At 37.3% G+C, this 15096-nt stretch overlaps 2 protein-coding genes and 1 non-coding gene across 3 annotated transcripts; 2 read left to right on the top strand and 1 right to left on the bottom strand.

Annotated features, from left to right (window-relative positions):
• The first annotated feature begins 1320 nt into the window (after window positions 1-1320).
• Window positions 1321-1431, top strand: LOC114821252 (small nucleolar RNA R71). The gene has a single exon (XR_003768698.1). It is a non-coding gene; the product is annotated as a small nucleolar RNA R71 (small nucleolar RNA).
• A 3066-nt stretch (window positions 1432-4497) lies between these two features.
• On the top strand, window positions 4498-10193 carry LOC103415062 (endoribonuclease Dicer homolog 2-like). Its single transcript, XM_029093216.2, has 10 exons — window positions 4498-4821; window positions 5138-5213; window positions 6404-6681; window positions 6812-7257; window positions 7431-7534; window positions 7871-8067; window positions 8179-8388; window positions 8548-8946; window positions 9211-9489; window positions 9716-10193. The coding sequence occupies exons 2-10, from the start codon at window positions 5150-5152 to the stop codon at window positions 9932-9934; spliced, it is 2196 nt and encodes a 731-aa protein (XP_028949049.2). The 5' UTR covers window positions 4498-4821; window positions 5138-5149; the 3' UTR covers window positions 9935-10193.
• LOC103415050 (uncharacterized) lies at window positions 10019-14589 on the bottom strand. The gene is made up of 3 exons (XM_008353412.4): window positions 13980-14589; window positions 10499-13789; window positions 10019-10277 (listed from the first exon to the last, which is right to left on the bottom strand). Exons 1-2 carry the CDS (start codon window positions 14250-14252, stop codon window positions 12428-12430), a joined length of 1635 nt encoding a protein of 544 aa, XP_008351634.3. The 5' UTR covers window positions 14253-14589; the 3' UTR covers window positions 10019-10277; window positions 10499-12427.
• Between the last annotated feature and the right edge of the window lie 507 nt (window positions 14590-15096).

The following is a 15096-nucleotide window of genomic DNA, read 5'->3' on the forward strand; positions in this document are numbered from 1 at the left end:
GATCTGTCCGCAAGTTGTAATGAAATGGTGGTGGCTTTCAATTCCCCCAAACCTAGTTGAAGGTACACGGAATAGGGCATTAAATTGATGCTAGCACCCAAATCAAGCATTGCCTTTTCTACTTTCTTTTCTCCTATGGTAATGTTGATAGAGAAACTCCCTGAATCTTTGAGCTTTGGTGGAAGTTTTCTTTGCAACACTGCACTTACATTCTCAGACACCACTACCTTCTCATGTGGTCCATACTTCCTTTTGTAGTTGTTTAACTCTTTGAAGAATTTCCCATAAGCTGGCATGTTCCTAATGACATCAAGCAAGGGTAAGTTAACATTTACTTTACTTAGAATATCAAAAATGTCCTTAAATGACTTATCCTGCTTGCTCTTGGCAAGTCTTCCAGGGAATGGTATTGGTGGAGTGTAAGGCTTCTCGGCCTTGTGAAGATTTGGTGCTTCAAATGAGGAATTGGCATGGCTTGGTTCCTCATTTGGTTTCTCATTTTCTCCTTGAGTAACCCCTGCATTCACATGATCAAATTCATTAGTAACTTCATTGCCAACTCTATTATCTATCACCTTACCATTTATGAGTGTAGTGATTGCTTTGGCTTGCTCTTGGTTCCTTTGGAGTATCACGGGTTGGCTTGGAAACTTTCCAACCTCTCTTTGGTTCAAGGCATCAGCAATTTGTCCCAATTGTGTCTCCATTTTGTTTAAAGCCGCCGAATGTTGTTGGAAAGTGCTATTTGTGGCTTGTTGGAATTGCAAGGTGTTTTGAGCTAACAACTTAACCGTATCCTCAAGTGTAGTGGCCGGTTTTGGTTGGAAGTTTTGGAATTGATTTTGATTTTGATTGTTGTTCCTCCATGAAAGATTGGGATGATCTCTCCAACTTGGGTTATATGTGTTTGAATACACATCATTCCTTGGCCTTTGATTGTAAGAATTCATGAGGTTCACTTGCTCTTGAACAAACTCGGGATAAGCCTCCCTAGATGGACATTGATGAGTAGGGTGATTTGGTATGTTGCAAATGGCACACACCTCATTTGCTTTTGGCACCATGTTGAGCACGGCTTCAAGCTTCTTTTCTAGGTTAGCTACCTGCAAGGAAAGTTCATGATTAGAGTTTGTTTCATATACTCCAACTTTCTTACCCCTTAAATCTTTGTGTTGAGCATTAGACCCCAACATCTCATAAATGTTATATGACTCTTGAGCATTCTTTTTCTTCAAAGCTCCACCTGCTGCATTATCAACAGTGGATTGACATGTTTGGGTTAGTCCATCATAGAAAATTTGCATTTGTAAATGAAAAGGTAACCCATGGTGTGGACATTGCAACAAAAGGCCTTTAAAACGCTCCCAACACTCATTGAAAGGTTCTCCATCATCTTGTTTGAAGTTGAAGATTTGTCCCCTTAATGTGGCTGTCTTTTGGGTGGAAAAAAACTTCTCCAAGAACTTCTTAGCCACGGCATCCCAAGTGATGAGGGAACCAGGTGCTAGAGTCATCAACCAACTCTTAGCCCTATCTTTCAATGTGTAAGGAAACACTCTCATCCTCAAATTTGCTTCACTTACTCCCTGCAAAGGTAAACCACTTACAACGTTATAAAATTCCTTAACATGAGCTAAAGGATCTTCATTAGGTAAGCCATAAAAAGAGGGAAGCATATGGAAATGTGAAGATTTAAGATCATAGTTTCTAGCTTCGGTGGGCAGCAAGATGCATGAAGGAGAATTTGGTATGATTGGTTGAGCAAAGTCTTCCAAAGCTCGAAGCTCATCTTGGTTGTCCGCCATCTCTTCTTCTCTTTCCCAATTAATGTGCTTAGATCCTTCACTTGTTGAACTAGGCGAATTCCCTTCCTCTTCTTCACGGAAATTGGATGAATTTGTTGGCACAAAGTTGTCAAAAGTGTTGCTCTTTAACCGTTCAATTCTTTGGCCTAACTCAACAAGTCTATTTGACATAAACTACCTGAAAACAAAATAAAACAAGTTTGAATATAAATTAGTACTCTACTTAAAATGAAAATAACAATGGTTCATAACTAAACAAGCAATTACAAGGGACTGAAATCAGTCCCCGGCAACGGCGCCATTTTTGTTGTTGATATGTTTTACTCCTTCCTAATGCTAAAACATATTGAGTATAATAGCACAAGTAAGGGTGTCGAATCCACAGGGACTAATTGGACCTATACAATCACTTGCTTTGCATGAACCATATTAAATGACTTAAACTAAGCAACTTAGACAGATTTGTTGTTGTGTAATTTGAAAACTCACAAAAATGTAGTGAACACAAGTGAATGAATCAACAAGTAATAAAATGGAATAACACCAATGGAGATGAAACTAGGGATTCGGTTTCACCATAGCTAAATCAATCCCATGTTAGTTAAATCAGTTTATGCTCATTCATTTACCTATTTCTTGAGTTTGTTTCACTTAGATATGATCAACCATATGATGTGTGGGTTTGATCAAATCATCCTAGTCAAGAACCAAATTGTGATGTGCAACTTTGGTTCTCAACCAAGGATGTTTTATACATAAGAAACTTTCACAAAACCAAAGGGGACACACGGCAGGATGTTTGCCAAACATCTCCCTCAATCATTCCCATATCTACCAAAATTATGCATGATGTGTGCTTCTAATTTTGGTTATACAACCTGTGATTAATTCAAGTGGTGATCAAGCATTAGAATTAACACACAAAGTCACAATGAAATCAGAGAATGAAACAAGAAATAAAAGGATCAAATGAGCATTATGAATTAACTACATGGGTTTCTTGCTAGGCTACATCGAATCCCTAAGAAGAGATTAGTTACATTTCATGTTTACAAACGTTTTAACATAGAAATACATAACATGAATGAACATAGAATTGAGAAGAAGAAACCCTTGAAGCAAAACTGATGTTGAAATCCTTCAAGAGTGGCCTTCAGTCTTGGTTCTCCAGATGTGTTGTAACATGAAGGATGAGCTGCTGTGGATGAATGGTTGTTGCTGATGGGAGAGAGAATGGACAGAAAAAAATGGAGTTGCTAGGTGTGTGAATGGTGGTATGGTCGAGCCTTTTCAGAAGTGAGATTGCATGGACTTTTAAATTGAAGTCTCTTGGGAGAACATGCGGCTGTCTAGCCAAAGAATAATGGAGCTGCCAATCTGAAATGATGATGGAATGAGGTGATTTCTGGACTAGCAAGGCACGGCACAAAGGAACACAAGCATGCTTGTGCTTATTTAATTGAAGATGCATGTGGAATGGCTGCAAGAATGCAGTGGACAAGCTGGAATTGTTCCCACATGCTGGAAAGGGGGATGAAAGGCACGGCATGGCTTTGCTTTGAGACAAACATGTGGTTGGATGGTTTAGTTTAATGAAGACACATGTGTTGCTGCAAAAGGGGGCTGGAAATGTAAATGGAATGAATTAAGTAATGGAAGTGCATGTTCTTGGTGCAAAAGGGAATGGAATGCACGGCAAGATTGATACATGCATGTGAATGCATGCTTTGGTGTTTAAAGTGAATGGAAGCCACGGCCAGGTTGTGAACATGCATGTGATTGCATGTTTTGGTGTTAGAACCACATAATCTGAATTCAATGATTTTGCCTTGCCTAGAATCACCCAATATGGCCGAATGCACCACCTTACACTTCCACATGTGTTCCTGAAATTCCATGCAGCCAAAGTAGCTCCTAAATTCTTCATTTGGACTTCAAATTAACTCCCTAGAATCCTCTCCACGTTTGGAATAATGTTCAGCTACCAAAAAGGGTTGTTTTTACTTCATTTGTCTTCCCATTGATCCAAATATACACTTGGCTGCACACTAGCACCAAATAATGTAAAAACACAACTAGCTTGATCCAAAAACATCACAAAACTACCAAATAAGGATGATATAAATGTACACAAAATGTATACATCATTGCTTCCATACAACTCCCACAAAAATTCCATTGACCCCCATATTCAATGAGTTACAAATAAATCAGAAACTAACTTGCACAAGTTTGATATTACCAACTCCCCTCCAAGCCTTGCACTTTGAACAACAATGGACAGGAGATCTATTCAAGTGTTTTAGCTTTTTTTGTGTAATTGGGTTTTGGATTTTGAGGGTTTTTAGGTCTATTAATGTGAGTTTTATGTTATATTTGAAAGTTTTTATAAAAAGTGACATTTATGAAATTGAGTATTAAATTTTGGCTATTAATGATAACTTGTAAGTGAAAGATTTTAGGTTCTATTCTCGTCAAAGGCGAATTTGAAACTTAGGTTTGATTCTCGCCAAAGACGAATTTGAACCACATTATTGCTAGCTCATTCTTAGGCTTAGCCCACTCCTTCACCTCTTAGTGTAGATGATATTGTTTGCTCAAAATAAATAAATAAATTAAATTAAAATAAAAACATACATATGAACGGACCCATAAAGCAGTGTCTTATTCTGTCCCACCCAAAAGAACTTTAGTGGGCGGTTCTCTCTTTTTCTCATCATAGACTTGAGTCGATACGAACTTACAGAGGAAGTTGCTTCCTCACCAAGTTTTTAAATATGACTACATATTACTCATCATCATCCGAAGAATCCGATCCAGTGTCTTTTGAAATTCCAAAGTAATCCAGTTAGGCTTTTGCAGCTTCAAGCTCCATCAGTTGTTTTTAAAGATAAACTTGTCTGTTACTCTCTTACATTTACAGACACACTTCTTTGTTACTCTTACATTTACCTACACTTCTCCAGTTCTCTGTGCTTCCTACTTTCACTCTTACGCGCTGCGCGGATCGGTTTCTGTGAGTTCCCCACTTTCTGTTTATTACTTTGCAATTTGGGAATCAATAAATTTGGTTTATTATTTGGGCTATTTGATAACCATTTCGCTTTCGGTTTGTAGTTCCTGTTTTAATGTTCTTTTAACTGAATTGCAAACAAGTTTTCTGTTTTTTTTTGTTGAAAACTAAACGCTAAAAACTGAATACTGAAATAGTTATCAAACGAGCCTTTGCGTTTTGGACTCTAGTTACTCCAGTACTCTGTTTGACTCTGCAATTTAGCGAAATAGGTTTGCTGATTTAGTTATTTTTGCTGGAAACTTGGTGAATGTTGTAGTGAGAAGCTAACATGGAGAAAGACGGAAATAACTCTGCTGATTCTCTCGCTGTGGGAGAAGCCACACAAGAACTTGGTAACATCTCTTACCTTTTTCAATACCTTGATTGCCTCTTATAATTATTTTTAAAGGAAAATTAGGTTCACATCCTTCTTTTTGTTACTGCATTGATTAAAATTCTATTCATTTTCAATTTTTGATCAAGGTCATTGGATATTAATAACATCATTAATTATTTGAATAATAAAATATTTTTTATTTTTAAATATATTCCTTTAGTGTTAAAAATGTTACAATTAGTATATTTATATTTATAGCTAAATTTTTTTATCATATTTTTTTATTTTTAGTTTGTACCCTTTTTTTAATTTGCAAATATTTTTTAATTTGTACCAATTTTCTTTTCATTTTTAATTTGTACCCATATATTAGTTTCTTTTTGTGCCCATATTTTTTAAAGTTTTATTTGTGTTTGTACCCATGTGTATACCGTCACGTGACATTGTATATATAATAAATGATAGAAAAATTACATATGGTATACTTATGTTTTATGCCTAAACTTTGTATCATATATTTATATTTTTAGTTTGTACCCACTTTTAATTTGCAACATTTTTTTTTAAATTTGTAGTATTTTCTTTTTAGTTTTATTTTGTACCCATGTATTAATTTCTTTTAGCGCCTATATTTTTTAAAAATTCATTTGTACTCATAGTTTTTAATATTTTATCTGTACCCCAATTTATTTATAATGTACCCATTCTTCTTTATTAATGTATCACTTTGTTATATGTTAAATGTACCAATTTTTTTGTAAAATGTACCAATTTTTTTTAACACTATGGATACATTCTTTTGCCATTTATTATTTCTTATTTTTACATAGTTTTTATTCAATCAAAATGTTTGAATTTTTTTATTGTAACCGTTTCTAATAATATTATAATGAGGGATTATAAATATCATAAAATATCAAACAATTAATGTCAAAACTATAAAAATATAAATATTAATAGTAATATAATGAGGTGTACAAAGTCAATGGACCTTGATCAAATTTTGAATACTATTAAGGTTTTAATCAAAGAATGTTAAGGATTAGAGATCGCATCCAAAGTATCCCTAGTTTTAAACATAACTTATTATCTGGTAAGTACCGTAAGTTGGTAACTTCTCTAACCATTTTTGTTTAACAAATTTATATATATGATTCATACAACTTGTTTTTTTCTATTTGTAATTTGTAAGTGTTATACTTGCAGGGCGTGAACCTTGTGATGATGAACAACCTCGTTATGTTCCAACCGAGCTGGTCAAACCACCGTGTTCAAATGATGCTAGTGTAATGTATCATTGCTACTTAATTAAGCTGAAGCAGAATATTGATTGCGATATTCCAGTTAGTGATATCGTACTTGCCACAAGGAATAAACTTGATTGTGATACCATTGCAAATATGAATTTTGAATTACAAGTTCAAAGGGGTCCTTTAGCAGTAAACTTTAAATATGCTGGAGATGTTAATCTATGTTCAGAGCAGGTACGGTTTCCAGTGTGTTGTTACTTTTAGTGATAAATGACATGATAAAAATATATATATATATCAATGGTTAATCTTGTTCAGAAAAAAAAAAAATGGTTAATCTTGGTTGTGTAATTTTATTTGCCAGGTTCTTGTTTGCAGAAGGTTCCAAATCACAATTTTTCGGATTCTGGTGGATCATGAATTGACAAAGTTGGAGAAAGTTTTAGAAAGATTTCATTTGGGACAAAACTATGGGACTGAATCGATTGATTACCTTTTGCTACCAGCAGCAAGGATACACCAGAGAGCTTCCATCATTGATTTAGACAGTGTTATGTCTATGTCGTCCCATTGTAACAAAGATTTTGGGAATCGTGTTTGTGTAGATTGTCCTCAACCAAACAACAATTCCCATGTTCCACTACATACCAAAAATGGTATGGTTTGTACGTGCAGGATCCAGAATTCCGTGGTCTATACGCCTCATACCGATGGCCTGTATTGCATCACTGGCCTGTTGGATGACTTGACTGGAAACTCACTAATGAGGGACAACAAATCTATTACCTACAAAGCCTACTATGAAGCAAAGTACGTTCTTCTATTGTTACCTCTTTTGTATTTGCATGTCTTGTTGCATTAAGGATCAAGCGTTTCCAAAGAAAAAGAAATCATGAAGTATTCGGTGTAGTTTCAGTTTATGTTGGATAAAAATGATATATGCAAGCTATTTTTGAGTAACTCGGATGGTTTCCTTACTGCAGGCATGGGATCAACATGCGTTTTGATCAACAGTTATTGCTTAATGGGCGAGGCATCTTTCGGCTACAAAATTATCTTCTGTGGTCCAGACAACAGAGAAAAAGAGGTCTGAATTCCTAACCTCTTTTAGATAGGAAGCCTGGTATCATTTAATTCTTCTGTTTGTTTTCTGCTCTGCTTTAATATTTCCTATTGGATGAAAATTTTGATCAATAGTTCATAATCCACCTCTAAAACATATACATACATATATTGATTAGAGGAAAATGCACATGGTTGCTAACTTGCTATTCCATTGTTAGTTGAAATCGAATTGATACCGTTGAGAACGCATTTTACTTTTTTTTGACACAAAGTCTTGCAGAATCAAAAGTTAATCCAATCTTATCTCATAATTAATCGTTATCAAATAAGAAGCTTAATGTGTGTCACTTATTTGCAGGATCAAGTCATGCATCCGTTCAACTGCCGCCAGAACTTTGCACTATAATCATGTCACCTATATCAATCAGCAATTTATATTCATTCTCACTTGTTCCGTCCATCATGCATCGGCTTGAGTCATTACTACTCGCTGTCAACTTGAAACAGATGATTTTGGATCATTTGCCGCAAAATGTTACTATCCCGACCATTAAGGTATACTACATTTTGTCATTCGGAAGGGTATTGTCCTATATTTAATGAACCATTTATGTATTGATAAGGTACTAGATTTCTGAATTTTTGCTGTTAAATTTCTCTTTGTAGGTCTTGGAATCTATTACTACAGAAGGTTGCCAAGAGAACTTAGATTTGGAATCCTTGGAGACTCTTGGAGATTCCTTTCTTAAGTATGCTGCAAGTCAGCAGTTTTTCAAAACCTGTCAAAATGATCGTGAGGGCCTCCTTAGCGAATATAAGGAACACATAATTTCTAATCTTTCCCTGGGCAAGCTTGGATGTGACCGTAAAATTTCGGTAACAATTATTTATTCAATCATTTCATTTCGGGTTATAATCTTGTTATCCTCGTGAATTTTTCTGAAAGCTGCATTCAAATTGTTACCGCTATGCTTGTAGAACTTTTTTCTATAAACTTTCCTGCTTGACTAATCTGCCATTGTTTACGTGTTGTAGGGTTTTATTCGTAACGAGACTTTTGATCCAAAAAAGTGGATTATACCTGGAGATTATTGTAGAAGTTATTTCTTAAATGAGGAGTTGCTTTTTGATAAAAGAAGCATCTATGTTGGGGGAACAAGGAAGATCGATGCTAAAATTGTTGCGGACGTAGTTGAGGCACTAATCGGTGCATTTCTTAGCACAGGTGGTGAACTAGATGCCATATATTTCATGAACTGGGTTGGTATAGAGGTGGATTTAGACCACATACGATATGAGAGGCACTTACAAGTACAGTCAGAGATTCCCGTTGATGTTGGACATTTAGAGTCATTGCTTGACTATAAATTTCAGGATCCTTCTCTTCTCGTGGAAGCATTAAGCCATGGTTCTTATATTCCCGGAGGTTACCAGGTATGTGCAATGATGTGACGAAGATGAAACGTATTCCATGCGTATCTACTTTTTATAACGATGTAGTTTTTGTAACTTCAAATTTTACTGGATTCTGTCTGTAATGTGGAAGCTGGTATGTATAAAAGTTTAGTCCCGAAAGCCGCAAGCTTATTCAGCTAATGCACATCATCAGTTAAACAATTTCACTTAATTTTTAGGCCACTTGTTACTTTCCCTACTATGTGTTCCTAACTTTTCAGATGTACATTCTTTGTTGTGCAGCGGCTAGAATTTCTTGGTGATGCGGTGTTGGATTATATGATCACTACTTATTTTTACGATAAGTATCCTGAGATGATGTCCCCAGGAATTTTAACTATTCTGAGGTCTGCCTCTGTGAACAATAAGTGTTATGCACTATCTGCTGTGAAGGCTGGATTACACAAGCACATTCTTGCTTCGGACATAGTCCACAGAAATATTGACCGCACAGTTAACAATTTCGGATCGCTATCTAAGGAATCAACTTCTGGATTAAAATCTGAGACATACTTCAGCAATGTTGGTTTCTAACGCGTATCATGCTCATATTATTTCTCTGCTGCATTTTTTTAGCGATTCTAGGACTGGAAACTTAGGGTGCTTCGCCTATGTTTTCCTACTTTTTATGGTTTTATCCATGTTACAACAAATGTCTGTCTAACAAGCATTCACTGAAGATATCAGAATTCAAGGATATTGTCTAAGAATTACTCTCAAAAACTCATATGATATCTCTTTTATGTAGGTACTTGCTGATATCGTTGAGGCTCTAGCAGGGGCAATTTATATTGATTCTGGATACAACAAACAAATCGTCTTTCAGAGCATACGTCCTCTCTTGGAGCCCTTGGTTTCTCCATACGATCGTTCATTCTGGAAGAGATTCCAAGGTGTATTGCCAAAAGAAAGCATTATGAAGTGCAGAAACCTGTCAAGTGCTTCCAAAGTGGTGCCGCTTCAATAGAGGTTGAAGCGATATGGGTCACATACAAGCAGACATCAAATTCTGCTAATGCGGACACAGTGAAAAATTAAGCTCGCAAACAAGTTCTGAGGTCTCGAAAGGTCTTTGAATTAAACAATGGAAACAAGTTCAAATGATGTTCCGGCATACATATAGCTTAAAAGACACTACGAATATTTGATGATGACTTACATCTGTATATTGTGCACTTCTGCCTTTTATATGATGCAATAAACTACAATTTTAACTGTGAAAAAAACCAAGGAAAACCAAAAACAAAAAAAACAAAAAAAAAACTGAGGTTCCTACCATGGACATGCAGCCCTCTTCTAGTTGGCCATACCTGCAAAATGTTTTAAAATAGACTGGTGAGCATCTACCAATAACGTTCAAGAGTCTAAATTTTGTGAACCAATTTTAAAAAGAACCGAGCTCAAGCTAGACTGACATGTATCGTCAAAACATAAGAGCAGCTCACAAGCTTGACTACCTGAGCATGCCGCAGATTAAACTTGGATCATTTAGGAAAACAAATGTAATGCTTTGTTTGATTATTTGTTTTACCTGAAGTCAGTGAGCAACTTGTGGCTTGAATGGGTTTGGAATTCCATCGGTTGGAATGACTGTTTCGAAAGCCTCTACGAGAAGTGATACTTTTCTTTTCCGAGCTGGAGTTAATCTGGCAACAGCTTGTTGAAGGGCATAATCAAGCATCCATTCCTCGGAATTCTTCCTGTCATCCATGTATAGATGCTTTAGATTAACCTTCTCTGCTTCGGGGTCAGGCGCAAAGGGCAGATATCGTGGCCCTCGTGGGTTGAACTTCTTTACATTTTCCATTGCCTTGATAAATCTGTTAAGAAGAATCATTTTTTTCAGATTGCTCCAGTTCTTCGACATTTTCTTGGCAGGTTTGTCTTCCGCCTCTCCGACTGAAATTTCTTCTTGAATGGTAGCATTATCAAACTTGGCAGAGTTGGTGGATTTCGACATGAAAGATTTCCCTTCTATGACAACTTTATTTTTTGGAGGTTCCTGCTCTGGACTTGATCCTCTAGTGCTTGATTTATCATCATCTGATTCATCCTGGTTCTCTGGAAGAACAATTTCATCAATCGCTTTCTCAACCTGCAGCTTGATTGCTTCAATATGGCGGAGTTCAACCTTTTTGTTGTCTTCATGGTGACTTTTCTCTTGATCTATTTCGGGCAATCCGTTGGCGTCGTCTACTTGTTCCTCTTCAGCTCCTTCGAGTGGTTTGTCTCCATCTTTTGCATCGATAGTTGATGCCATATGCTTATACACTAAGAACCATAAGTTCGTATATTTCTGCTTTTCCAACCGGCCTTCATGTGCTACCCCGCTCACTTCTTCTCTTGCTGCCATTTGCTCCTCAGTTGATCCTATGGAAGCTAAAGAGACCACCGTGTTATCTGCTGTTGAGCCCACATGATTTTCAGTACTCTGGTCCTCAGATGAATTCAATTTTTCGGCAGTGTCGGCCATTAGTTTATTGGTCTCAGATTTGATGTTTTCCAATATCGGACCGAGGTTGCTAAGTTCCAAACTCGTGATTGTAGTAACTTCTTTGGAGGCTTCTTGAACCGCTTCATTTACGAGACCATCACAAATGATCCTACCGTGTTCATCTTGCTTCAAGGAGGTATCATCACATAACCATGGATCTTTGGTTTCTGATACAGCAAAATTGGTTAAGTCAATGACTTTGTCATCCAAATAGCAAGCATTTATAGAAACAATTTGATTCTTCTTCTGATCTTCACCAGTGGCCTCAGGAACAGTAACATCTCGCTTGGTTTGAATAAAACAGTGGTCTGTCCTGAGCAAATTCACTTGACTTTGCTCCTCTTGCATTTGAAAATCACTGACCTGATCTGGATACTCATTGAAACTTTTCTTTGGACATGACACATTCCCAAGCAAGACTCCGGCAGATGTTCTCGAGTTACTCTCTTCACCTTGATGAATAAAATTTTGAACTGACAAACCATTGCAGACTTGAATATTTGATTCAGTGGAATTTGTTACATTGGACCTCTGGCTACTCTTAATTTCTGGAAACGGGAGAACTGTTTCAAAAGCTTCGACGAGCAACGCTACTCTTCTTTGTTGAGCTGGAGGTAGTTTAGATATAACCTGTTGAAGTGCATAATCAAGCATCCACTCCTCGGCATTCTTTCTCTCTTCTGTCTTTTGCTGCCTTAGATTGACCTTTTCTGCTTCTGAATCAGGATCCAAGGGCAAGTATTTTTGCTTCGGGTAATTGAGGTTCCTCACCTTGTCAACTGCCTTGACAAATCTCTTGAGGAGAATGAATTTTTTCAGACTGCTCCAGCTCTTGGGTGTTTTCTTGTCAGTCTTCTCTCCAACTTCTGACACTGTTTTCGCTTCTTTTGTATTTTGTGCTGTACTGTCCTCAGACGAACGACTGGTGGCAATTGAAGTCCTCCGCTCCCCACTCTCATCCGTAGTCTATTCTAATGCTTCCCAGTCTGAGCCGACGCCACTAGTAGATGATTCATCATCATATGAGCAGTCCTGAATTTCCGGGAGAAGAATGCAATCAAATGCTTCCTGCACCAGCTGAATGGCATCATGGCGGCATATCTCAGTAGTTTCACCTCCTGCGCTGTGATTTACGAAAGCTGTATGATCATCTATTTCGGAGAAACTTAAATTGTCATTTTCACAGATGGTGTTGGCACCCTCTAGTTGTTCTTCCTTGTCTGATCCATTAAGAGGGAGCTGGTCATCAACATTTGGAGTGACACCTTTTATAGCGTGCTTGTACATCAACTGCCACATTCGGGTATATTTCTGATCCTTTGCATGCTTACTTCCACTTTTGTCCTCCTTACCTGCATTTTGTTCCTTCGAAGCTTGAGAATCAGAAGCAGCAGAGATTTCATTGTTCCTTGTTGATTGCACAGCTTCTTGAGGGATTGGTCTTTCCAATTTATTGGGTAGTTTGACAGTTGTGCAATCATCGACCTCCATAGTTTTTCCAAACAATTTAGGATCACTATTGCTGGGATCATCTGTGCAAGTGGATTGAACACCTTCATTGTGATTAGATGCTGCAATTTTCTCTTCCTTCCAGTCTGTGTTGGTGGCTTCCAAATCTGTACCAATGCAACAACATTCCGGACTTACACCATCCGCTGCAGGGAGTGACACCATAGCATTCATTTTATGAACTGCGCCATTTCCATTGCAGGCCATGTGATTCGTCTGATCCTCCTTAGTTTTGCCAGACCTTTTCACTCTCTCCAACGGTTGAGTTGCCCGTGTCACTCCCCTCTGAGCCCTCAACATGCGCCTCCTTATCGAAATGAGGCGCTTGAGTGGGGGTACATTGGTGTGGCGATGACCATGAAGTGAGCAGTAAGTGAATGGACAAACCTTGGCGGCCGAACCCCCCTCAGATTCAGTTCCCTCTGCCTCATGATCCCCAATTTCAGGCAACTTGGAAGCTTTGAGGGCCGAAGAACATGTAGCTCTTTGTACTCTGAATTCCGGAACTTTAGGGAGTTCAGAGTGTTTTGTCATCATAGATTTTGTTGGGACATTCAACGCTGAATTGTGACCAGAAAAAGTTTTCGGCTTTAAATTAACGGATCTTGGAGATGATGATTCTGCATCGCTGGTTGACATTCTTGAGCAGGCAGAACTTGCAAGCTTAGACATTCTTGATTTCTTGAGATTAATATTATTCATTTGGGTTCCTCCAGAGCACTTCCTCATCAAAGGGTTTCTAAATTTTAAGCTGGAAATTCTCGTCAAATTCTTTGCAGGCTTAAAACTAGACCGTCTCGTTAATGTTCTTGCGGAATTCTACACATAAACCAAAACAGGAAAATTCACAAAAAAGAAGGGAAATCGTCAATTTCCAGCTATTTTAATTGGTAAGCAAAGGCAATAAGAATTCAACATATGTGTAGTTCCGCTCGCCTAATCCTCTATTCTCTTCGCCATATATTATCCTTTAAAAAAACAAAAGAGATCAAGAATTTAACAGACTTGCCTGTAGGTTTTCAGTACTTGTATCAGAAGAACCATCAGTGGAGGATACATGGTGATTGGATATACTGCTGGATCTCTTTCGGGACGGCTTCAGGCTTGGTGATTTGGAGAGCTTGATTGATGTCAACTTTTTCAATTTCTTCTTCTTCTTCTTCTGCAGCAGCAGCTCTCCTTGGCTTCTGCCATTCTGGTTTTGCAAAACAGATGGTGACAATTTCTCACACATTTGGCTGGAATCCAGATCAGCTCCAAACTCAGGCTCCTTATCATCCATTATCTTTCCCTTGACAGAATTCAAGTTTTCTGATATGAATCTAGCTGCTTTTCTTCTTCTTTGTTTTGTTTTGTTTCTGTTTTTTCTTTTCAGAAGGGAAGAAAGAAAACGAATTTGGTGGAAAGAAGGGTTTTTGCAGACTCCGTTTTGGGAGATGACTCAATAAAAAGAATCCAAGAATTGGTGTTTTCAGAATTTTCTAACTTGATCTTAAAATCCAGGTATGCAATCAAAATAAATAATAAGAGACATGAATAACAGCTGAGTTTGAAGAATAAGGCTGAGGTTGGACTTCGATTTCTTGACTTGTATGCATACTATTGCAATTGACTTGACTATTCACCCCCTCCTTTATCTTTTCCTTTATAGGGATGAACAACTGTGACACATTATTAAAAGTTCTTGGTTGGAATGACCTTTAATTCTTTTCTTCTTATTTTTTAATTAGAAGCGATAGCACAACTCAATGTGACAGCAAGTGACGGAACCGAGATTTTTAATAACAGGATCATAATATTAATCAAAAATATTTTATTGGGCCATTTTGTTGTGCACCTAACCGACACTCACTAATTTCTGCCAACATATATCAGTAGCTTATGGCAAGATATGTCGACAACTACTATTATGTAGAGGCTTTTCAAGAGTGGATGAAAGATATTGTAGAGTAATGTTGAAGGCTACCAAAGCTTGACAACTAAGATATTTCATCAAGCACATGGTGTGCATAATAGAGTCGCACACAAGAAGAGAGAACGCAAAGACAAATATGTTCGAAGAAAATTGAAGAAGTGGGAGAAGGAGATTGTAATCAATAGAGTCGCACACAAGAAGAGAGAACGTG

The sequence above is a fragment of the Malus domestica genome, chromosome 14 (assembly GCF_042453785.1).
Source record: "Malus domestica chromosome 14, GDT2T_hap1".
Taxonomy (NCBI): Eukaryota; Viridiplantae; Streptophyta; class Magnoliopsida; order Rosales; family Rosaceae; genus Malus; species Malus domestica.